The sequence below is a fragment of the Pinus tabuliformis genome, chromosome 1_2, assembly GCF_031772625.1.
Source record: "Pinus tabuliformis cultivar Carrire ecotype Pingquan chromosome 1_2, CPIR1, whole genome shotgun sequence".
NCBI classification, from domain to species: Eukaryota; Viridiplantae; Streptophyta; class Pinopsida; order Pinales; family Pinaceae; genus Pinus; species Pinus tabuliformis.
The window spans coordinates 1,263,957,395-1,263,983,835 of NC_142298.1; the positions used below are offsets into that span (position 1 = coordinate 1,263,957,395).

General features: G+C 39.0%; 1 protein-coding gene across 6 annotated transcripts in view; it reads left to right on the forward strand.

Annotated features, from left to right (window-relative positions):
- The window catches only part of LOC149210822 (putative ADP-ribosylation factor GTPase-activating protein AGD8), a 299,814-nt gene extending 274,598 nt beyond the window's left edge, over positions 1–25,216 (forward strand). For all 6 annotated transcript variants that reach the window (XR_016252963.1, XM_089396802.1, XM_089396805.1 and 3 more), the window contains one exon: positions 24,580–25,216. Coding sequence is in view for 4 of the 6 variants with exons in the window: in XM_089396802.1 (XP_089252928.1) it covers positions 24,580–24,687 (108 nt within the window). In the remaining 2 variants the exon portion in view is untranslated. The remainder of the gene's footprint in view (positions 1–24,579) is intronic.
- Positions 25,217–26,441: the final 1,225 nt, after the last annotated feature.

Consider the following 26,441-nt stretch of genomic DNA (forward strand, 5'->3'; position numbering starts at 1 on the left):
ACTAGAGCCTCCACGCGAGGGTGTCGATGGAGGTGGCGACAGCAATGGAACAAGACTCGGGCCCCGAGAACTGCTACTGGATGGTGGAGGTGGAGGTGGCATGGCTGCTGCAGCTGCTTCAGCTTCATCCCGTACAAGCTCCTCTTCTAGTTCTTCCATATGTACAATGCCATCCTCCAAATTGTCGTCCTCAGGGTGATTGTCCCAAATTTTATATGTGGGATCTTCATTAGCCCAATCACAGTAATGGCTCAACAACCTCAAGTTGTAGTGCACATAAACCAAGCTTTCTGCTCGGTTTTCGTTGAGCCTGTTTCTTTTCACATTATGTATATAACTGTAGGTGCTCCAACACCTCTGCAGAAGAAGAATTTACAACCTGTGAAAGAACTTTTATTGCCAATTTTCGCAAAAGTCCGTGGCCGCCATATGTTTCCCACCATGTGAGAGAATCAAATTTATCTTTGTCATCCATTGCATGGAAGTTACCATACAAACCACTGCCAGTGAAGTATCTGCCTATTTCAAGGCGCACAGCTGCACATTCCTCCCTGTCAGGCACCAACTTTTCTAATGCTTCCAGATATCCTCTAGTTACCTCTCGATCTAAATGGGGTTTGGTCCTAACACCACCCCCTGCTGCAGGTTTGCCCAACCAAGAATCTGAGTAGTATTTTGGCGTAAGGATATACGCCAAGCAATGTAGTGGAAGGTTAAGCCTATTCCACCGTTCACACACACAATCGTGAATCAGTTTGTACAGGTCGGGATCTTTGTTATGAACAATGTCTTTTATTTCCCCCAACATGGTATCCATTTGCTCATACACCTCGCCAATCACTGGTTTGTCTGTATCTGCAAACCGAATCATGTTATAAATTGGCTTGGTGAAATCCAATACCTGTCTCACAGTTGTCCAAAACTGCCCATCAAGAGCGGCCTCCTCCACTGTTTCAAAACCTGCAATGTCAGCTACATTTGTAGCCCTTTCCTTTAACACCTGCCAATGTGGACTTGATACCATGCTAGCTAATGCCTCTCTTACCTTCAAAAGGCGTCTGAAGGTGAGGTAATAGCTACCAAATCTAGTCCTCACAATCTTCAGTAACTCCAATCTCGAGTGACTGCGGAAAAGGCCATGGGTATTGCTATGATTTGTAATAAATTTTATCATTTTTTTTCCTTTCTTGTACAAATCACCAATCCATTGGTATTGTTCATTTTTGTTTTTGACAATATCATGCAACAGAAGGTTCAATGTGTGAACCAAACATCCAGACCAAAATATGTTCGGGTATTTATCCTCAATAATTGCTCCCGCTGCCTTACAATTAGGAGCATTATCAGTGATGACTTGGATGACATTGTATGGGCCAATACGCTCAATTGTTTCAAGCAATGCTTCTGCAATGTTGATAGCGGTCTTGAACTTGTCTGAGTAATCATGTGCAGCTAGAAAGATGGGACCACTAACAGACACGGCAAGAACACTTATCAATGGCTTGCCTTTTACATTTGTCCATCCATCAGATACAATGGACACCCCATTGTCAGTCCAAGAACTTGTCATTTTATTCAAAGAATGTGATATTTTTGCTTTTTCATGATCAAGGCCAACAGTTCTTGCCTTGTCATACCCAGGGCTCTTGTACCCTTTAGGGGCATCATTTATGGCAGAAACCATTTCGTGCCAATAAGGTGAGCGTAGAACATTGAATGGTATCCCACATGCATAGAGGAACCTGTAAACTTTTGAATCCACATCATTCCTACACCCCTCATCAAGGAAATCTGATATGGTTCTACGGCGTAAAGATGATGACCCTGTGCCTCCATGTCCATATCCACTGCCTTGGGAGGATGCTGAAGGAGTTCTTTGTGAGCTTGGTTCAAAGAAACCCCTTGATCTTTTTGCTCTGTATTGGGCGTCCTCCTCTTCCTTTATGTATTTGGCTCTATCTGCTGTTGACACCTTGTCACAAGTTTTGATTCCTATTTGTTTCTCTCCAGCCCATGGCCTTTTCCCGCAGAGGTGTCTTCTAGCACGGGTGTATGAGCCTGTGTAGTCAGTGTTGCAATGGGGGCAATGAAATTTAGTGGTTCCATCCCCTCTCCCTGTTTCAGCCCTGTGAACATATTTTCACAATGGAGTTTGGTCTTGTTTAGTTTTTTGACCCTCATGTTCACCCTCCTCCACATCCTCCTCACTGGGGTTTTCACCCATTTGACTTCCTCTGGCTTCTTCATCCACCTCTTCAGTTTCAGGCCCCCTCCGTTTCCTACTCTCCACCACCATAATAACCAGAAAGGGGACCAGGAAGAGGAAAATGCCAATAAAAATCCTCAGGTCCATCGTGTTTGATGTTTGTAGGGTTTGAGTCTTGAATCTGCAAATTAATTTAGTTTATTGGGATTAATTCATTTAATTTATTAATTTAATTTAAATTAATGATCTTTAAACTCAAACAGGTAAATGAAACTAACCAAATTAACTACCTAACCAGCTAAACTAACTAAATTATTAAGTTACTTACCTTTGCAAGCTTCCTCCTCGCTCCTTGGCACTTGCTCCTCGCTCCTCAGCTCTGGCTCCTTGCTCCTCAGCTCTTGCTCTTTGCTCCTTTGCTCTTCCTCAGCTCTCAAGCTCAAGCTCAATCTCATTGAAATGATTTTTTTTTGGCCCATTGGGCTTATAAACAAAAAAAAATTAGTTAAATTTTTTTGTTTTTTCAGGTCCGGAGGAATTTTTTTCTGCCGAACCGCTCCCGGTTCTTTAAAATTCGCTCCCGGAGCGTTTTTTAATGCCCGGGAGCGATCGCTCCCCGATCGCTCCCGGGCATTAAAAAGCGCTCCGGGAGCGATCGCTCCCTGAAGCGCTCCCTCACAGACCTGGGAGCGCAATTTTTTTTATGGGAGCGCGCTCCCGAAAATCGCTCCCGTCCGGGAGCGATTTGGGGAGCGCGCTCCCGACCCGCTCCGGCCCGGAGCGCGCTTCGGGAGCGGGTTTGAGGGGGGGGACGCTCCCCCGCAACACTGTTTTGGACTAATGTCCCCGGAAAAGGCCAATGTGGGAAAACCGATGCAGTTATCTGAAGGTTTTTTTATTAAGAAATATCAGAGTACAATCTGAGTGCCGAAACTGTCCTACCCAACAAAGAATTTCCTTGGCAGGAATGCCTCTCAGTGTCTAACAAATCTCTTGGATGAAACCTCGGATAATCCTTCCAGTAGCTACTCAGCACCAATCTGCGCCAGAAACCCCAACGTTAGCATCTCTCTGGACTGTGTCAGCCCGTCTTTGCCTCACGCTAGCATTGTGTCATCTTGGATGGGTCTGCGCCAGCCCTGGGAGGCCCTACGTCAGCCCTTTGCGTCAGTAACGCCGACCTCTCTGAGTCTTTGCGCAGCTGCCGGTTGCTTCTGCGTGAGCCCTGGCTGGCTATACGTCACTCTCCTTGGCTACTGCGCTGCTCTCCTGACACTATCTCTGCCTCTCTGTCTCTCTGTACTCAAATGCCCCTCAGCTGCATCTCCCGATCACTAATTCTATCTCTCTTAGCAAGCCTCGCTCTAGAGAATAGAATGACTGATCACTCCAAGTGACTCTCAAGCCTCCTCTTATACTTTTCCTGTTGACATCTCAGCAGCCGAGATAAATTCCCTAATCAACGGCTAAGATTAGTTCTGGTTTGATCCATGTCTTTTGGACCATTCTAACACATATTCATATTAATACACATTAATATTTTATTTTCCCTAAGTTTAGACTTAGAGACTCCATTAAAAATATTAATTATTTTAATATCATCTGATCTGTTTAGAATCTAGCCAAACACTTTTTGTGTATTGGAGATTTCATGTGCCCCAATCTCTCCACAAAATTTCGTGGCTAGAGCACATTTGATGCTACCCCAAATCAATAGATGAGAGGGGTTGCAGTGCAGATGCAATAGTGGCAGTGGCAAGGCCATGGGTAGCAGCACAGATGTAGAGGGAGTTGCAGTACGGATGCAGCAGTGGCAGTGGCAGGGCCATGGGTAGTAGTACAGGATGCAGTAGTGTAGAGGATGTTGGGTATAAGGCTTAGCATCAGCACAGGGACCGATGCTAGATGATCAGAGTGATGCTTAGTGAGGAGTATTAGTAGAGCACAATCCTCGCTAAGAGGGAGTGTTGGTTTTGGGTAGTATTGGATGTGCTCTAGCCACAAAAATTGGTGGAGAGGCTAAGGCACATGAGATCTCCAATACCGAGAAAGGGTTTGGGCAGATTCTAAACTGTTTGGGAGATATTAAAATTAATTAATATTTTTAATGGAGTCCCTAAGTCTAAATTTAAGGAAAATAAAATATTAATGTGAATTAATATAAAACTGTGTTAGAATGGTCCAAAAGACATGGATCAAGCCAGATCTAATCTTAGCCGTTGATTAGGGACTTAATCTCAACTGTTGATTTGTCAACGAGAAAAGTATAAGAGGAGGCTTGAGGCTCACTTGGGGAACACATCAAGAGATCGAGGTTTCGACTTTTTGGGGCTTGGTTTGCTGAGAAAGTAGAGAGAGTGATCACAGTTGCAGCTGAGGTGCAGTGAACGCAGAAGCAGAGAGACAGAGATAGCACCGAGAGGATCAGCGCAGTAGCCACAAAGAGGGACGTAGAAGCAGCTATGGGTTCACGCAGAGCCATCCAGGGCTCACGCAGAGGCAACGAGGAGTTGCACAATGCCTTTGAGGGCCAGTGTGGGTGACGCAGTGGGCCAGAGGACGGACACAGTGCCTCCATAGGTTGACGCAGGCCAAGTCGGAGTGACGCTAGGCTAGAGAGTAGCTGACGCAGTCCCTAGAGGCCGACGTTGGGGTTTTGTGGTGCAGATTGGAGCTATGGAGCTGCTGGAGTGTTTATCTGCTGTTTCAGTCTGAATATCTGCTTCTAAGTAGAGAGGTGCTACTGCCAAGATTTTTCTCTGTTGGGTGAGCCGGATTTGGCACCCAGCTTGTATTCTGAAATTTCTTAATAAATCAAACCCTCAGATAGCTGCACCAGTTTTCCCGCATTGGGCTTTTCCCGGGACATTAGTCCAAAAACAACAGTGTCACTTGTGTGCTTGTTTCTATTTTCTTCAGTTGATGATTTGTAATGTGTTGAGCATGTACTTGCATTTATTTCCAGCATTTACATGGTAAATAACTTGTTAATTAACAGAACAAATAGGTAGGAATAAATCAGTAAAGTGCATGAAGGGTTTCTAACGTGTCAAACTTAGAAATTTCAACGAATTAAGTTCAAGTAAAGGATGAGAAACTGCTATTGAATGATTTGATTATCTTATATGCAAATGCAAAAGTTAAAGCTATGTGAAATGCAGGGACTTGGTCAATTTTAGTTAAATCCCCATTCTAAGTTTGATCCCTAAATGGTTCTATCAATGAAGCTTATGCTTGGAAGTAAAATTTTAATGTGAAAGAACTAGCTTGGTATGCAAATGCAAAGTGAAATGATGTAATCGTGGAAAAAAGGGCTTAAAGTTAATCTGAAATATGTCTTCAGTGTTTAGCTTTAGGCTTAGAAAAATGATCTTAATGTGAATGAAAATACTTATACTAGCAATGTAAAATGTAAAATCTGCACAAGTAATTATTGAAATGTACAATAGGAAACCATTGTAAAAAATTGGAAATAAAACACTTAATATTTAGAAATCCATTTGCATGAAGTACTCAATCAAAGATCATTAGATGCATAAGTAAAACTAGATTATTTTACCTGCATGAGCATTCAAAAAAAAATGTATTTTAGAAATTAAACTAAGTGTTTTAAACTCAGATTACATCAAAAAAAATTGTCAGTCTACTAATCTGATCTTAAAACAAATGTCAATGCCAGCAATATATTTTAAACTAGAGGTCCTATTACCATGCAATATTTAGATTTTTTCTATGTATAACAGTAGAAACCTCAAATGACAAACTACTAACAAATAATTCAAAAAATTTCTGAGTTTTATTATTTCTGATTTAGTGATGTATTTGATCTAAAAAAAACTCAGAAATGAATTCTTGAAAAACAGTGAAACAATGATCATAAATTTGTCAATTAGCATGCAAAAGATCATTGAAGATAACTTCTATTTCTGAAATGTATGACCGTTAAAGATGTAAATTAAATTTGTTGCTAAACATCAATTAATTGAAAATCTATGCCAGTGTTAGCCTTGCTTTCAATCAGATAAATGAAATGAGGAAAAGGTTTAGAAGATGTGCATTAGTCAGCCCTTAAGGGCTTGAAGACCCTTGGAGACTAGCTGCCCAAGTCACTGAAGATGTTCAAATCAGAGATTTTTTGAGAAAATTTTGTTCAAATTTTGTGAAGATTTTTTTGGAAATTTTTAGGAAAATTTAGGAAAAATTAGTGAGAAAATTTTGGTGAAGGAGAGAAGGCTTGAGGGTGGAATCCCTTGAGGCTGAGGGATGGAACTGAGGGAAGATTGAGAAGAGGGGAGAGGGTGGGTCATAAGGCTGAAAGGGAAGGTCGAGAATGAGGGCTAAGAGGGAGGAGGCCGTAAGACAGCAGGGGATAGATGGAGTGAGGAGGGGTTGCGAGAAGATGAGGAAGGTGGCTGAGGGGTAGAAGGGAAAGGGAATGGAGGCCGAGAGGTGAGGGCCGAGAGTGAAAGGGAGGATGGCCGAGGGTGAGGAAGAGTGGAGGCCGTGAAAGGATGAAGGAAGTCATAAAGCAGGGTAAGAATGAGGGGGCTGCAAGGCAAGTCGAGGAGGCAGGGAGTCGAGGGGAGATGGCTGAGAGAAGGAAGGGAAACCGAGAAGCAGGTGAGGGAGGCTGAGAAAAAGAAGGCCAAGATGGAGAAGAAGGGGGCTGGAAAGGGGAGGCCGAGAAGGAGCTGGAGATGGCCAACACAGAGCCTCCAGGCCCTAAAATATTTGCCCATAATCCTCTTGAAATTTCTCTTCCACCTGCAAACAAAATGGAGATGCCCTCGGGGCTTAGATCTGTCTCCAAAATCCACAAAAATCACCCGCAATCTTCGGATCTATTCTTGCACAAACAAAAGATAGAAAACCCCAAAACATGTATATACAAAATAATGAAACACTCAAAACCCCAATGAATTGATAAAAACTTGATATTTACAAATCTGCAATAATATTTTACAGATCTAGCAAATCTGTTGATCAATGCCCTCTAGTAGCCATATATTAAACAATTTTGCACAAATTTATAAACAAACTTGAAATTTTAAAGAGGCATAAGCCCAAGAAAAACCCTGCAAATAAAATATGACTTTGGAAATTAAAAACAATAGGTTTTTTATATTCTTTAAAATGAGAGTCAGTTGATCCAGCTGAGGACTTGCCCAAACGCCCAAATCATGAATGATAACTTCTGCAGACTTAAATATGATTTTTAGATTAATAGAGATTTCAAAATGATCATAAAACCATCAAGAAATAGAGATAATTGCTACTTATATTAAATCAAAATGATATTTTAAAACCCAGAAATTTGTGCAAGATACCTGTACACAGATCAGTCTTCAAATGCTATTATCCAGCAAATACAAATAAAAATGACAAAGTATTAAGAACAATATTACCACATAAATATGAAAAAGGAACACCACGGTCTGAAATCCCAAAGTCTTTGCGTTTTATTACCCATAAATAGTTACAAGAGTTTTCTTAGAGCAAGTACACGATTTAGAAATCAGATCCAAATAATGGAGAGAGGCCTCTCATTTATAGAAAAAATTCTCCAATGGCTAGTTGGCTTGATCCCTAATCTCAACTATTGGTAAAGATGAATTGATCTTTTAATCGTCACTGTCAAAATAAAGTTACTTTTTGAGGAAATTCGAATTTCACTTTTAATTAACTAAAAACTGATTATTTTGAGTTAATTGCCTCAAAAACTTGACTTTAACTTAACTACTATGGCTTAATGGTCCAAAATATCTTGAAATTTTCAATATTTCTTTGGTTGGGGACCTTCAAAAATTAAAAACTTTAGAACCCATGAATTTGAAATGTTGGAGAATTGAATTTTTCCTAGGACCTAAATTAATTAAAATTTCTGGCTTTAACATTTTCATTTATTTTAGTAAGGAAATTTAATTAATTGACTCATGAGGGGATTATTAATTTTTCCAACCCTCCAATACTTTAGCATTAAAGATAAAATATTATTTAAATGAAATATTACATTTTTAACCCATGAAGGGGGAACATGCGTTCACTATAGATCCTCAGTAATTACCCATTCTGTGACACAAAATATGATCTAGTAGACCAAGTGACTTGTAATAAAATAATCTAACAAAATAGTTAGAATTGTTCCCAAATCACTTTTACAGAGACTCCATAAATAACACTAAGACTCATTTAAAACTGGACGACAAAATCCACCCTAGCTTTGGGGTGAGGCTAGAGGGAAAAACTCTGCCGATCATCCGTGTTTAGAAACACACATGAATCAGTGAGACTAAAAGCCTCCTAGTATATAAATCATCATCAGAAAAATAAGTTTATCTAGGTTGTTACATACATTTGTTTTACTAGGATCATTTACATTACAAAATGCAGAATGGGTTTACCAAACTCTAGTGTAGATATAGCTGATAATGATGAATTTGTCGATCCTCCGAGTGCTCAGACATGATGGAAATCCATGTGTGAAAAAATGTACAACTATGGATTAGTTTACATGGAGTGGTCAACATTTGGCTCTACTTGGAGACATGTTGCTTCATCGAAGGAATGCGAGAATCCAGAATCTGCACCCAAAGAAAACACAGAATGACATAAGTAGCGTCTATCCAAATATAATCCAAAAATCATCATATAACATTATATAAACTAGAAGCTCTGTAACAATTCTACAAACATGAAATGTAAAGTTAATCTAAGAACATAAATAAAATGTTAAAATGACAAGTTGTAGGGCTAGAAATACAATACAAAAGATGCACCATGGCATCAGACATCATCTTTGAAGAATAGCTTGAGCATTTGGCCATTTGGAGGTAAGTCAAGTGGTTCACCATCCAGTCTGCTCAAGTGGAATGAATTTGGACCAGCGATGCCTCGGATGATGTAAGGGCCCAATCACAAACTGTCAAATTTCTTATGCTTTCCCGGCTTTTCATTTTTGCGATCCCATAGTAAAACCATATCTCCAACTTGTAAAGATCTAGACCGAGAAGATTTGTCAAAGATTTTCTTAATGTTTTCTTAATGTTAATTAATTAATTAAATTAGAAGCAGCCGACTTCTCAAAAATTGAGAGCCGAACTTCCCTCCTTTCTCTCCTCATTTCTATTTAAACCCTAAAATCTGCTCTTCTTCTATCAAGCATTCAAGTTGTCCTGATGATGGATCCCGGTTGGGATTTGAAATATTTGCAGAAAAAAGTTCTTACTGTGGATTCTCTGGTGACTAATTCAAAAATAATGTACCACAGAGGTCTTAAATCCAGAATGTTAAACTGATTCTTGCATATTCTATCAAAAGATTTCATGCGCGTTTCTTTTAACTTCACAATTTGATTAACCCTGTTTTGGACAACATCGTTATCACTAGAAAACACTGAAGGAGTTGGTAAGCTGGTAATTTTAGATGGACAAGTAATGTCACATCCATGCCATAGACAAGTTCAAAGGGACTTTTACCAGTGTTGACCACTACTGGTCAACTGCCCATGCAGTACTCCTCCTTTCTGTTGGCAGAGAGGGGTAGCTCCTGAACGACGTGTCCATGCCAGCCTACAGTCATCAACAACTTGATCATTTTTGTTGTAAACCCAGTCTGCATGTATAAATTGTAAATAATCTAAGCAGATCAGAGTCATGTATGTAAAATTGCCTAGGTGGACCTAACTTTCTAATGATGATCTGCGTCCCGGGAGGTTTTTAGTCTCACCGATCCATGGATCGGCAGAGGTTTCCTTCAAACCCGACCCCAAAGCCGGGATGCATTTTGTTATTAGGACTTTAGGAGAATCCTAGCGTGTTAATCTGCTAGATTATAGTTGTGTCGCAGAACTGGGTGTTCTATGAGGGTCTGTGTTAGGTGGGTTCATCCCTTTGAGATGTAAATTGTAAAAATCATGATGAAATGTGTTTTGAGGGTTGAAAATGTTGTAAATCCCCTCATGAGTCCTAGGTCCTAGGTCCTAGGTGATGTTTCCAACGGCTTAGTTTGATGATCCATCCTAAAATGAATTAAAAAAAAAAAAAAAAAAAAAAAAAAAAAAAAAAAAAAAACCCTAAGCAATAAAGTAATAATATTTTTGTGAATACATGCAAAAATAGCTTTTTTAAATAAAATCGACGGATGAGATTAAGGGATGTCTTAACTCTCATCGACGGTCGAGATCGCTTCAACATGGATCACCCAAAACTAGTCGTTGGGATCATTTCCTTTATATAGGGTCTTAGGGGGTCATTTTTTTTTATCTGATCTGTGAGTCTGTACCACTATTTTACGAAACGGCCGAGTTGAAACCGAAACGGCCGTTTCGGACCGTTTCAATAGCCAGCTCAATGACCCGGCCCATGACCCGGCTCGGCTGACCGAGTCAGCTATGACTCGGCCGAGTCATCCAATGACTCGGTCGAGTCATAGCTGACTTGGTCAACCCGGCCGGGTCCGTATTGACTCGGCCGAGTCATGGAAAGGACGGCTGGGCAGCGGTTTTTATAAAAAAAAAATCATTTTTTTGCTGATATTTGGTAAAGTTAAGTAGGGTTTGTGGATTCCAAAGGGTAATGGAATATTGTTAAATGCTTTTGGGGTCCATTTCCCCCTCCCAAACTCTATTTAAGACAGCCAAATGCTCTCATTTCACTCACAACAGTCTTATGCATTTGAGTGAGAGTCTTCTTTGAGAGTTAGTGAGCAGTTCTTGAGCTTGTTTTGGAGCAGCAGTGAGGAGTCTTGGAGGAGCATTGTAGCTGGAGTGAGGAGCTTCTTGGGCAGCCATTTGGAGCAGCATTGAGGAGCTGATTCTTGGAGCAAGCTTGAGGAGGCAGTTTGTGCCTGGAGGTATTTTTTTCCACCTCTATAAATCTGTTTTTACTTAGTAAATTTTAGGTGCATATCAAGATAGCTTAGAGAGTGTTTTTAGTCAAATAAATGAACATTGAATCAATTTTGTTTTTTTTTTTTCATTTTCAGATTGTTTTCCTAGTCAAAAAATGGCACCTAGAGCAAAAGATCCTGCTTGGGCATATGTTGAAATGGTTGATAGTGAGATGTGTTGCAAGTTTTGCCATAGGAAAATTAAGTCAGGTCCTGGGGGGATTCATAGGCTAAAACAACACTTGGCAGGGATTAAAGGCAATATTACTCCATGTCCCTCTGATAAAATTGGGGAGATTAGAAAGAATTTGTTGGAAAGCTTTGAAAAATTTAAAGAAGAAAAGACTAGGCAAAAAGAGATACAAGCTGAAATTGGGAGGAAGAGGGAGATACAAAGAATGATGGCTGCCAACCCCCACTATGAGTTTGAGGGTTCTTCCTCTATCCCTCAAACTGATGCATCAAACCCTTTCCGTTATGTTCCTCCCTCTTTTGCTTCTGTTCAAGATAAGGGAAAGGGTAGAATGAAGGGTGATGGGACTATCAAAAGTTTTTTCACTCACTCAGGCTCCTCTCCATCAGATGCACATGGTCCTGAAGTTAGTATTAGTAAAGGTCTTGCTCAGCCCACTTTAGATGACCATTGGAAGAAAGAATTGAGGGAGACTGCTTGTGACTACATAGCTAGATGGTGGTATGATGCTGATATCCCCTTTAATGCTGCTCGTTCACCATATTATGAGCCTATGTTTGAGGCCATACATGCTGCTGGAAAAGGCTTCAAAGACCCTACTATGCAAGAGCTAAGGGGGTTTCGTTTGCAGAAAGAAATTAAATCAATTAATGAGTATTTGCAAGATTTCAAGGAATCATGGGCAAGAACAGGGTGTACCATCATGTCAGATGGATGGACTGATCAAAGAAACCGTACCATCATAAACTTTCTTGTCTTCTGCCCACAGGGAACCATGTTTTTAAAATCAGTTGATGCATCTGATAAGGTAAAAGATGGCCACTTGTTGTTTCAGCTATTGGATGAGGTTATTGAGGATGTGGGGGTGGCTAATGTTGTTCAAATCATCACAGACAATGCCTCTAACTATGTTCTTGCTGGTAGACTGTTAGAGGAAAAACACAAGACCATCTTTTGGACCCCATGCGCTGCACATTGCATAGACCTCATGCTTGAGGATATTGGAAAATTAGATTGGGTCAGAAACACTGTAGATAATGCCAAAAGCATAACAAAATTTATCTACAATCATACACTGGTTTTGAGTCTCATGAGGAAACACACTGGAGGCAAGGATATTATTACGCCTGCCATCACTAGATTTGCTACACATTTTTTGACATTGCAATCTATGCTTTCCCAACATAGAAACTTGCAAAAGATGTTTTCCAGTGATGAATGGAATCAAAGCAGTTGGTCTAACAAACCAGAAGGCAGAGAATTGAAAAGGAAAGTCCATGATGAAACTTTTTGGAGAAAGGCAGCAGAGATTGTGAAGCTTGCTGAGCCACTAGTTAAGGTGTTGCGGTTGGTGGATGGGGAAAGGTTGGCTATGGGCTTCATTTATGAGGCTATGGATCAAGCAAAGGAGCAAATAAAGACAGCATACAAGGATAGAGTGGCAAAGTATGGGCCCATTTGGGCAATCATTGATGAAAGATGGAACAATCAACTCCATCGCCCTATACATGCAGCTGGGTATTTTTTGAACCCACGGTATCATTATAAAGCTAAGGAGTCAGGAGCTTTGAGGGGGGAGGTCAGAGATGGACTGGTTGATTGCATTGAGCGCATGGTCCCATCGTAGTCTGATCAGCTGCTGATACATCAGCAGGTCACATCCTTCAGCAATGCAACAGGTACCTTTGGGAAGAACCTAGCAAAGATTGCAAGAGAAGCAGATGAGCCAGGTAAACAAAAATTTCAATTTTCAATTTCTTAATGGTTTTACTTTTTTTATTAAAGTTTGTTAAATCATTTATAATTTGAAAGTTAGATATAATTTGTAATTTTGTTGAGCTTCAGCCTTCATCTAACTCATAATTCATTACACTCCTATGTTTTTTGCAGCACAATGGTGGGAGGCCTTTGGTGGCCAGTGCCCTGAATTGCAAAGGTTTGCAATTCGTATTTTGAGTCAAACTTGCAGTGCATCTGGGTGTGAGCGCAATTGGTCTGTCTTTGAGAGGATTCACACAAAGAAGAGAAACCGTTTGGAGCAAAAACGGTTGAATGATCTAGTTTTTGTCCAATACAACCTTCGGCTCAGACGGAACCAATTGCTGATCAAAAGACCTGATTCAGATCCCATTGTGTTGGAAGACATTGATCCAACATCAGATTGGGTAGTGGAGAGTCGTCTACCAGAGTTTGATCCTGATGAGGATCTTGAGATTGATCAATTTGATGTTGCACATCCACTGCAGCCTGTTCAGTTGAATGCAGATCCCGATCCACCAGCCTCAGTCTCACAGCCAGCTAGTAGGAATCCAGTTGTAGGTGCTTCGCCTTCCTCTGCTCAGCCACGACAGAAGCTCAGCCGCATTTGTACTCTATCTCAGCTTGCATCTGCTGCACAGCCTAGTGGTACTGGCACCACTTCTATAGTTGCAGTTGGAGACGATGATGTTGAGGAGGAGCCATGGGGCCCCTTGTCTGACTCTGATGATGATGATCCAGAGATTGGTCGAGATGATCTTGGCTCCTCTGGCAGTAGCTACTAGCCTCCTTGGTTATTTGTATTTTGTTTTGACTCTTGAGTCTTTGATCATGTATGATAGACTACAGTTGACTATGTATTTACTATTGCCATTGGGTACCATTTTGATATAATGGATTGGTTCATGAGCCTACTTTGATCATATGTTGTCTTCCATGTATATTATAATGTTGTGTGTTTGGAAACTTGAATGAAAATCTTTAAAATTATGTTTAAAATATTTAAAATTATGTTTTTTTATAAAAAAAATAAATATTTAATGTATTTTTTACAACGACCGAGTCATTGAAATCGAGCCGGCCGAGTCATTACCGAGTCGGAGTTGATCCTCGACCGAGTCCGAGTCCGAGTTGTAAAACATTGGTCTGTACTGAAAAGCTCTCTTGTAATCTGATTTTCTGGTTAATAAAAGAAGACTTTGGGGTCCAAATCTAGCCGGTGTTACTCTCTGGAATTGCTGTGAGATGTTTATTTTTCTGCATATTTCAGTTGTCAGCCATTAGTTTTAGCTTGTTTTTAGAGTATTGTGAGCACAGGTATCTTGTTCACTTGCTAGGGTCTGAGGGCTGCTAGGGTTTCTGAAATAATGGCAGGTATCTCCATTATTTCTTGAAATCTAGCAGCATTTCTTGCCCTCTTTGCTGATGTTTGCTTGAGGTGTGTAGGAAATCTTTAGGTGAAGGGTATTTGTGGGCGTTTGGGGAAGTTCTGGGCTGAACCAGCCGACTCCCACAGGCTTTTCCTTGCAGAGCCTAGCTGATTTTGGCCCTGGGCTAATCATTAAGAGTTTATTTCCTGTTTTACATGAGAGATTTTCCTTCTGTTCACAGCGAAGTTCAATTTTATGATATTTCGAAAATATTACTGCTGTTATTGCTAAATCTGGCATTTCAGGGGCCAAAAATTTGTACATTAATCAGCTGCCTAGGGTTTTTTTTAAATTTCTGTTTTATACAGTCTTCATTAGGGTTTTGTTTTTCTGTTGCAGGTATAGGGTTTTGTCTTTTTTTTACAATTGCAGGACTGCCGTCAGAAGCCTCTGCTGGAAACCTTAAACCCTCAAGTGATTATCATTAAAAAGGATCCTGCCATCCAGTTGATACCAAGAAAGCTGAAGAGGGGTAGTTGCTTAGTTCTCAGCCCAAAATCGAAACGATTGTGGCAAGCATTCAGCGTTCAAGAACGAATGGTCGGATTTCAACGTGGGCTCCAAAACAGAATACGCTGATCAGTATGCCATCTGCAATCGATTTAAAGCCGCCATATCAGCATCATGCGGTCCCGTCTGAGGATACGCACCAGTAAAAGCCAAGCCTTCTCTCAGCTCAACAGTCTGCAGATCAATGGCATCGTGTGTCCCTACTGACCGTCGAAGGCCCTCACGTGAATAAGTTTTGGATCGAGGGTGCGTGCGGAATCAGGTTATGTGCCATTTTCAAAATCGGCCCAGCATCAAAAAGCTGTTACATCAACCTCAAAATCGTCCTGCGCAGAAATCCGCTTCCATCCTGTACACACCCAGCGCTAAAAAATTTGTTTAAATTTTATTGACAAGGTGTTTCCAGTTACAATCGATTTCTGCAGCGTTCTTCCAAATCGTAAATGCAAATGCCCTCATGATCTGCTGCGTGGTAAGGATTGGCGGTGTTTATCTTTCCATTCACAAACACTCAGCCGCCGTCTTATCCTTTCGCTGCCTGTGCCCTGCTCACCCCGCCATCAAGAACTGGAAAACGCAGGATATCCACCACCGGGCAAGGTAATTGCTTCAAGTACCTGTGTATCATCATCTCCAGGTATGCTTGCGTTTTTATTTTTTAGCGTCGGTAGGTCAGCTCGCAGCTCAGGGTTTCGATGTCATTTTCGTGCCTAAGTTTCAAGCGTTCAGCGTTTTAATCGTAAAGAAATCGGAATTCAATTTGGCTTATTTTGATTTGGATTTAGGTTATGGTTTCATGCGTTAAAGTTAGCATCGATTTAGTTTTTTTTTTTTTTATTTGTTTTATTTAGATTTTAATTTGTTAGATTTGTTTTATAAATTTTTTGATTTTGTTTTAATGTATGATATAACAATAAAATAAAAAATAAAAAGTCCATTTTTATTCAAAGTTAGAATTTAGATTTATTTCTTTTATTAGTTACGTTGTAGTTTAAAAATTACCTTTTTCATTTACGATTAAATATTGTTAATGCTTTTTAGTTTTGACTTAGATTTTATTTTATTAGTTTTTTACTTTATTTAGATTTTAATATAGTTTTTTTTATTTTTTATTTTCTTTTAGATTTTTAGTTTAATGTTTTAATTAAAAAATCATTGAAAAATAAAAAAAATAAAAAAAAGTAAAAAAAAAAAATAAAAAAAAAAAAAAATTTTGAAAAAAGATTTAAAATTTTTTCAAAAAAAATAAAAATAAAAATTTTGTGAAAAATTTATTTTTGCCAGATTCAGTTGTTTTCATGTTACATCTTTCATGCTGAATTTTCAAGTCGAGATGCGAAATTGATATCTGGTTAATGGTTTATGATTCGTGGTGGTTCAAAGCATTCATTTTTCGGTTGCTGGATATCGTTTTGGTCATTCTAAGAGCATTGTGATTTAGCTGATGACAAATGATTGTTGTTCACATTTTATTTTTCTACATCATCTAACAAGTAATCGTCTTAAACACTATCTCTTAAGGCACTGGTCTGCTAATTCAATCAAGTCATTTTAGTGCTTTTTTATATCGTATCTCGTGTCTCCCAACCAACTGGTCGCCAGTTGGTCTCATCATCTCACAGGGACTACCCCCCTTAGCCGCGGGAAACAGGCTTAAACGGAGGGATCGGGGATCAAAGTGACAGCCCCCGGTCTGAGCATTGTCGTGCCAATCCGCGCGACAACAACCAGTATCATTCTTTTTAGTTATCCTATCTGCCCACAAAGCATACTTGATTTCGTTGTCCCAAGACCGCTTGTTATCTCCTACTACCTTCTTGATAATGGTTATAAGATTCTTGTTACTTGATACAACCGGACCATTACCCTGAGGATAGTAGTTAGACGAATGAGATAACAGAATGCCATAGTTAAAACAAAAAGATGATAACTCTATAGAACTAAAAGCTTTGGCATTATCGATGGTGATTTTAGCTAGGACACCAAATCTAGTAATAATGTGATTTTCAATAAAATCCATTATGACATTATCAGTGGCATTCTTTGTAGGGATGGCTTCAACCCATTTAGTGAAATAGTCGGTAGCTGTCAAGATCCATGAGTAGCCATTGCTAGAATTTTCATGGAATTTCCCAATGAAATCCAAACCCCACTGCTGAAAAGGTGCCTCAAAAACAACAAGCTGTAGGGGCAGGATAACTAGCATTTGCTTCCCAGTGAACATTTGGCAAGCTTGGCAACTTCTAACAATTATATGAAAATCAGAAAAGATAGAAGGCCAATAGTAACTAGCTTTGAGGATTTTGTGGGCGGTAGCCTTGAAATGCTTAAGGGGTTTAACTAAGGCATAGGCTTGCTTTTCCATGGGAGTATAATTTAATTCAAAATTCTGAAGCGCTCTACTCATGAAAGTTATAGGTTGTTCGTGACCGTCTTTGTTCTTTTGTAACAGGACACCAACAATGGTATCTTCAAAAGCAAAAGACAAAATCATGAAGTCCCTTGAATAATTGGGACTAAGACAACAGCTTTAGTAATAACACCTTTCATCTCTTGAAAAGCCTTTTTTCCATCGTCTTTCTAGAAGAATTTAACATCCTTTTTCATAATACTTTGACTAGGCTTAGCTATTTCTGCATAGTTTGGAATAAATCTTCCAAGGAAATTGGTTTTCCCAAGAAAACACTGAAGGGATTTGAGATTATGAGGGAGAGGAATCTTTTGGATTGCCTCAACCCTCTCAGGGTGAATCTTTATCCCATCCTTGGAAATGATGTGACCAAGCAACTTCCTTCTGTTACTCCAAAAGTAGACTTAGTAGGATTCAAAGAGATTCCAAATTCTCTGCATCTATTAAAAACCTGGATAAGATGACCTGTATCAATGATACAATTTTTAGAAAGAACCATAAGATCATCTTGATAAATTTCAATAATTGTACCGATTAAACCCTTGAAGGCATAGTCCATAGCCCTTTGAAAGGTTGACCCAATGTTAGTTAACTCAAAAGGCATTCGAAGGTATTCAAATGTACTCCATGGTGTGGTGAAAGTAGTTTTGTGTCAATCTTCCTTCTTAATCCAAACTTGATTATACCCAGAGAAACCATTTAGCAGGGACATCATTCCAGAACCCGTTATTCTTTGCAACATAGTCTCCATGTTTGGCAAAGGGTAATTATCCTTCTTACATGCTAGATTAAGGTTTCTGAAATGGACACAAAGTCTGATTGTTCCATTCTTCTTTCTAATAATCACCAGATTGGAACACCATGATGAATGCCTAGTCTGAGCAATGATTCGAGTTGCGAGCATTTTTGCAAGCTCCTTTTGGACTAAGGGGGCCAACCTAGGGTTTATCTACCTAAGCTTCTGATGAAGGGGCTTAGCATTCTCATGGTGACCCAGTACACTATCCAATACATAGATGATGATGATATAGAGATCAAAACAAAAACACATAACCAAGGAGGTTAGAAATGGTGTTATCCTCCAATAGAGATTGTAAGTCACCAAGGAACTAATACAAGGGTCCAAGAGTGTTCCTCACTCCAAGAATGTCCCAAAGTGCATGTGTACATCTTCAAAAGGTGCATCCTCCACCATGATGTCATCTAGGAGAGACCCTATGTTACCCTTTTCAAGCATGTGAGTGACATGGCACCCCTAAGGGTAAGCATTGGCATCAAAGAGGGATGTGCTAGCCCTCCTAAGTCATCTCAATGATAACCATCCCCATCTGTGCTTTGGAAGAAGGTACCATCCAACAAAACAGGGTCAAGGCCAGCCAGGGGGCATCTTCAGTCCATTTGGGCATATCATCACATAGTCCAACGTCCAAGCTTTTAAGTTTAGTGTTTTAGCATTTGGAGGCTCATCAAGGGGTGTAACATCACGTGGAATCAACTCAAGGCTCGATGCACATCTTTGGAGGGCCAAGGTTAGGGCCACAAAGTTAGGTTTGCTTTAAGAAAGGGGCAAAGAACCTATTGGAAGGTTTTGAAGAAGAATGAAGGTATTCCTTAAGGAATCTCTACTACATATGTGATACCACTTAAACAAACCTTTCAAGATCAAACAAGATAAACTTATTTAGGGATAAAAAACCATTAAAGTATCATAGTGAAAACTTTGGAGTCCCCCAAAAGAGAAAAATAAAAAGAAATCGTTGTTTTTTAGTTCACGGGCCGCTGTCATCCAACCCAACCAAGCCGGTCGAGTTGATAGACAACTCGGCCGGCTTGGTAATAACCCGGCTGGCCGAACCGGTTCACTGGCCGAGTCGACCCGATGAGGCCTTGACTTAGACCAACTCGGCCAAATCTTAAAACACTGACTAGGTGCCATTTTGATATAATGGATATATTCATGAGCCTACTTTGGTCATATGTTGCCCTCTATCTATATTCTAATGCCGTGTGTTTGAAAACATGAATGACAATCTTTAAAATTATGTTTTTTATAAAATAAATAAATATTTAATGTATTTTTTACAGTGCCTGAGTCATTGAAATCGAGCCAACCGAGTTGATACCGAGTCAGAGTTGGAGTCGGAGTCAGAGTCAACCCTCGGCGGAGTCAGAGTCAGAGTTTTAAAACATTGATCAAACCTTGAAATCTCAGATTTCCCGGATGCCTTCTTATCCTTTTCAAGCTCTTCAGCTAAAGTTTGACACTGCTTATAATCAACAAGTTTAGTACGTCTTAATTCATAAGAGGTATCAGCATTAGAAACATCAATGTAGAAGTCTCGGAGAGATTTATTAAGAGGTTTATAATCTTGAGGTAATTCCTTAACAATACCATTAAACCTTCTGTTAAATTCCTCAACGGTTTCATTTTTTTTTTTCTTTATGATACTTAGGGCTTTAACTAGACGCCTTTCTTCCCTCTTATCTCTAAACTTCTCCTTGAAGGCATTAGTAAGAGCTTGTAATGAATTGAAGGAATGATCAAGTCTTTCGGTGAACCAATCTAAAGCATCCTCTTCTAAAGAGAGCACAAAAAGCTTCATCCTCACATCCTCATGAGCAACATTAGCGCCACCCCATTTGTTAATGAAATGCCTAAAGCGATTAAGATGATCTTTAATGGTTACTATATTATTGCCTTGGCAAGAAGGCAATTAATCAATACTTGTATTAGGTAGGTCATGCGGGTAACTTAGCAAAATTGCAAGGATGATACAAATCATCCACGATGTCTTGCTGAATGGGATCTGAGAAAAGAAAATGGATATCAGAGAGAGCTTCTTGTCCAAGATTATTGAGGTGTGCACAGGAAGAGACTTTATTTAATCAAACTCTAAAAACCTTTTTAGGATCTGGAGTGGGATTAATCAGGGTACTTGAATTTCTTCTAGTGCAAACCCTTGTAGGAAATGAATAAAGTGGAGTCACCACTTGGAGAAAAATCTAACTTAAACACAGGAGATGAAAGATGAAGGATAGAAGATGAAATATGAGAATTTTCGTAAAGCCAATGTCCAATAAATTGGTCCTTGACAGCGGCACCAAAAAATGTTGTCGCACAGAATGGCTAGGCACCGACAACGACCCAGATCAGGGTCTGTCACACTGATCCCCAATCATTCGGTTTGAGTTGTCTCCTAATAACAGACTAAGGGGGGTAGACCCTATGGAAATGGAATGAGGGAAGATTGGTTGGGAACCAACTAATCTGAGAGACACAACTAAGCAACCAATACTTGTTTTAGATTGCGTAAGATTTTAAGGATTCAAATTGATTTGCGAGAAATGATACTAGTGCCTTGCGGAGTCAACTATTTTGCGAAGGAAATAAAGTTCAAGTAAAGGATGGGAAACCTGAATGATTCGACTATCTTATATGCAAATGCAAAAGTTAAAGCTATGTGAAATGCAGAGACTTGGTCAATTTTAGTTAAAATGCCTATTCTAAGTTTTATCCCTAAATGTTTCTAGCAGCCAAGCTTATGCTTGGAAGTAAAATTTTAATGTGCAAGAAATAGCTTAGTATGCAAATGCAACGTGAAATGATGTAATTGCGGAAAAAATGGCCTAAAGTTAATTCTGAAATATGTTTTTAGTGCTTTTTAACTCAAGGCTCAGGAAAATTAACTTAATGTGAAAGCAAATACTTATACCAACAATGTAAAATTTAAAATCTTCACAAGTAATTATTGAAATGGACAATAGGGAACTAATATAAAATGCTGGAAATAAAACACTTAGTATTCAAAAATTCATTTGCATGAAGTACTCAATCAAAGATCATTGGATGCATAATTAAAACTAGATTAGTCCTACTTGTATGAGCATGTAAAAACAAATGTATTTCATAAATTAAACTAAGTGTTTTAAACTCAGATTACATCAATGAAATGCCAGTTTAGTAATATACTCTTAAAACAAATGTTAATGTCAACAATATATTTTAAACTAGAGGTCCTCTTACCATGCAATACTCAGTTTTTTTCTATGTATAACAACATAAACTTCAAATGACAAACTACTAGCTAATAATTCAGAAAATTTCTGAGTTTTACTATTTCTGATCTAGTGATGTACTTGATCTAAAAAAACTCAGAAATAAATTCTTGAAAAGCAGTGAAATAGTGTTTAGAAATTTGTCAATTAGCATGCAAAAGATTATTGAAGATAACATCAATTTTTGAAATGTACAACAATTAAAGATGTAAATTAAATTTGCTGCTAAACCTTAGTTAATTGAAAATCTATGCCAGTGTTAGCTTTGCTTTGAATCAGATAAATAAAATGAGAAAAAGTTTAGAATATGTGCACCAGTAAGCCCTTAGGGGCTTGAAGACACCTAGAGACTAGCTGCCCAAGTCACTGAAGATCTTCAACTTGGAATTTTTTGAGAAAATTTTGTTAAGATTTTTTGGGAATTTTTTAGGAAAAATTAGAGAGAAAATTTTGGTGAAAGAGAAAAGGCTTGAGGGTGGAATCCCTTGACCCTGAGGGATGGAACTGAGGGAAGGTTGAGAAGAGGGGAGAGGGGAGGCTGTAAGGCAGTGGGGGAGAGATGGAGTGAGGAGGGGCTGCGAGGAGATGAGAGAGGTGGCCGATGGGAGGAAGGGAAAGGGAATGGACGCCGAGAGGTGAGGGCCGAGAGTGAAAGGGAGGAGGGCCGAGGGTGAGGAAGACTCTTGACTATTCTCTTGATGATTGACCTCCATGGTCTCGCTAATATGGACAAGGTTGATTGGTTGCAAGAAGGTTAAGATTAAGAGGGAGCTAACACACTCTCAAGAGATAATGAGGATTGCAAGTACATATTGAAGATTGCTAAGGTGTGGCAGCTGTTGAAAATGGATGGATGAATGAACTGTCAAGATGACTCGTGATTGGATGAAGGCGCAGACAAACAACTTGATTGAAGCATGTTTTCCCCTGTGAAGTTCAATATGAAAATGGGCTGAAGTCCTTAACGAATACGCTGATCTACCGAAGATGAGTTTGTGAACTCCTCTGCCATGTGTTGATGATATGTTTCTGATGAAAGCTGAAAACCTCTTCAGTGTAAGAAGGCGCTGATGGAAAGTGTTGTATGAGCCTGATGAAATACTTGCTGAAAATGTGACATGATGGACTATGAGTCCATGGACACTTGCTTGATGAAGAAAATGTTGCAAGACTCCACTACTGATGTGTTGATTTGGCCCGTTAAGAAAAGAAAGAGCATTGATAGGTTGCTGCTGTTTGCTTCTGTACAAAGCTCTGGGAATATCAGGATGTTGTTGGAATCCACTATTGGCTACTTTCATGTTTTTGAGCAGGTTGATGATTATGGAAGAGGCTTGGAATCACTGAGGATCCGTTTGAGAGGGAGCATTGGTTTGATAGCACGATCGGGTTACTGTAAGACCCATGTGGTCAGGGAGTTTGGTTCTGAGGCTTGCAATCATGAGGTATAAATTTCATCTCTTCCAGAGAGGAGATTGATAGTGTATTGTATTCATCTCCAGAGAGGAGATTGATGGTGTATTATTTTTTTCCTCTTTTTTCCTCTCTTTTGTTGTGGGATCTATGGTATGGTTGGGGAGATCAATGGTGTGATCCCTTCCTTGGATGTTCCATGAGGCCTTTGATTTGGTCGGGAAGGATGAGTCATCTCTATGAGAGATTGGACTTTGTTATGGCCTCATGAACAATGTTGTTTGGTTTGATGCTATCGATTTTTCTTATGTTGAAATTGATGATCTTTCCGTTAGGCTGTGGGCTGAGAGACCTATGGATTGGTCGGGGGGATTGATCTTGAGAGAGAGAGAATGAAAAGTACCTCCCTGATTAAGAGGGAGTGTTGAAAAATATGGTAGCCATGGTTGGTATTTTCATTATGACGAAATTGGAAATTTGAAATATATTTATGCCTCCTAAAAGATTACAAGTCGGATCTACTAAATGTCAGGTCCGTTGGGCCCTTTAGATGCACCCATTTGACCCCTATGATGACTATATGTATGTCACAATTGCTCCTCATTTGGACAACTCGTTTTTGGATTATTATCTCTATTTTCTGAGCTAGAAGAGGGAAGCGGAGGATGAAATCTGTGGAAAGTATGGAGGCTTGTTTCTTGATATTGTTCTGGTCAGTTATCATGATTGTCATTCTGTTTCTGGATATTTTGATGGGCATTGAATTCTCTCTCATAAGGAAAGCAGTTTTGGTTTTCCTCTTGTGAGTTTTGCCCTGGCCTCAGGCCTAATTTATTTTCTCTTGTTCATTGTCTCACTGTGGTTTTTACTACTCTCAATGTTTGAGTAAGTTGTAATTTTTCTTGTGTAACTGCTTTGATGATAACTATACGTAGAAATTATGCTAATATGATCATTTGAAGTAGTTATCTGTTAGAAAATTGTTTCTGCATGCTAGAAAAACAAGAAGTGGGGTCTGGTCAGCGCAAAAGTCAGTTATTGTTACATCGTGGACCTCTGCCCCTTTTTCCTTGGATTATCTGGATGGAAGGCGGATCATCCAACCTTGTGGCTTGTAAGCCCATGGGACTTCGCTGCATTTCAACCTGTGACCTCCCTGCTGGCAACATGCCTTAAGTGGATGGTCCCAACTTCCAACTGATTAAGGTAACCTTTGGGGCTAACACATCCAACAAGCCAAATTGATTTGAGTGGACATGAATAGGATACTTGATCGTTTTTAAATATGAAAAGTACACATGAATTCACATGAATTTTATAAATTGGCTTATGGAAATAAAGAGGACTTGTGACTTGTAACGAAGTCGAACATGCTTTATGCTTGAATTCACGCTGGGTGAATTCGAAGTACAAAGCTGCATTGAATCAGGTATAGCGCCATCTTCCCCATGCTTGACGTTTGTGAGTTTCTTTCAAGCAAGGTTATTCTGACAAGGCATGTATATTATCTCATTGTGACATGTTAGTTTTCAACTTGTATAAATTGATATTGTTGAAATTTTTTCTTTCGCCGGCAAAACTGTTCTTTACTACTGCTAATACAAATCGACTATTAGACTTTTAATCTCTATGCTATTAACAGGTTACCGTAACAGAATACTGAAAAACGTACCCTTACTCTTATTCTAACAATTTCTCATACGATGCACTTTTTCAGGCTTCAGAAGATCTGTCATCGTTGAAGTCTATAGCTGGTGAAACAGGAAGGAAATTGACATCGGTTGCATCTAGTCTACTCGCGGACTTGCAGGACCGCATTAGATAAAGTCACGTCAAGTCTTCAATCTGCAGCCTCCTGGGTCATTTTTTTGGTGTTGGATGTTTTTTGGCTGGCAGGTTTGCAGGGATTGATTCGTGGGGTTTGAATGAACATGATGTAAGTTAATTACTAGAACTGAATTTGAAGATGACCCGGGATTTGCTAATTCATATCTATATACACATACTGAGGGTAGTAATCTTCCTTCGTTTGCCGTAGTGTGTTACATGGTTAACATCCCATAACAATTGATTATACGGTAGCAGAAAGTGAGCTAGTAGTCGACTTGCGTTTGCTTTTATTTGTCAGTCAATAAATCTGAAAGGAACTTAATCAACATATTATATCGTAATCCTTCAGGAGATTCGGCGCTAGACTATACTAGGTCGAAAAACATTAATGAGGGATGCCATCTGTTTATAATTATACGGGAATCTATACGGATAAATTCAGCGATCTACCTCTATCTTTGACGTCTACAGTGTATTAGATTTTAATTTGGAGGGACACTATATATAACAGGCGTTTTGATTTATTTAATGCTGTCTATTGATACATTGTTTTCCCTTAATCCTTGTAGGTGGTATTAAACATGGAAAATGGATGATATTTTTAATTTTGACATTCTACTGTAAACAGCGGTTTTAACAGGGTAGTTTAATCGGAAAAGTTGCCTTCTCTGCTTATTCCTATTGTGTTCCAGAAGCAATTGTAGGAATGAAAGATTCTATGCATTTGTATCCAGCAATGATTTATCGTCTTATTTATTTTTGTTTCGTTTCCTCTACACTTGTGTTGAGTATAATATATAAATAGCAATGCTGTATAGTTAGTGTTTTCTGCAACTTTGAAAAGTATACTAATTGTCACATTTAAACAAAGTATAAACTAATTGTCACATTTAAACAAGGTTGCATTTTAGATACTCTTGCTTGATTTAATTAAGTTAGAGTAAACAAATAATGACAACATATATGAATGGAAAAACAAAGTCGACAACATATATGAATGGAGGAACAAAGTCGTCAAAGTATGCCTTTGCACATAATATCTAAAATACCCCTTTTTCCTATAGCAAATATTTTGCACAACTGGACAGAAATTTGTTTTCTCATAATTTCATGATTCACTCAAAATGGTTAATGTAAATGTGTTAAAAATTAAAAACTTATAGTAAATGTATTAAAATTTTAGAATTTTATAAATTTCATGCATAATTAAGAAATGAAAAGAATAATAAAATCATTAATTTTTTTTAACTTGTTAAATATAAAACGATGACCAATGAACCACGCTTTAGAGAACGCACAAAGGGAGTTGGAATATAATAACAAACAACCTCTATTTAGTTGAAAGTATAAATTTCAAATGTCAACATGTTGCTGATTCTGAATGCGTAGAAGGGAAGAGACCAACGAAGGCACGCAAACAATCAACGACTTCCAGCTGCTGAAGTCATCATATGCAGGGGCAGTTATATTGAAGCATATTTTAAAAATTTTTGTTTTTTGCACAATTTGCAATCAACAAGGATTTTCAGTTTGTGTGCACAATCTGCAATCAACAAAGATTTTCAGTTTGTGTGCACAATTTGCAATCAACAAGGGTTTTCAATTTGTGTGCACAATCTGCGAGCAGCAAGGGCTAAGAGATGTGACAAATCGCATTGAATTGCAGGTCTGTTAACCCCAATCTGTGGCAAAACTATGATTACAGAATAAGGCTTCAACCTAATTAACCAATAAAAAATTAAAAAAACA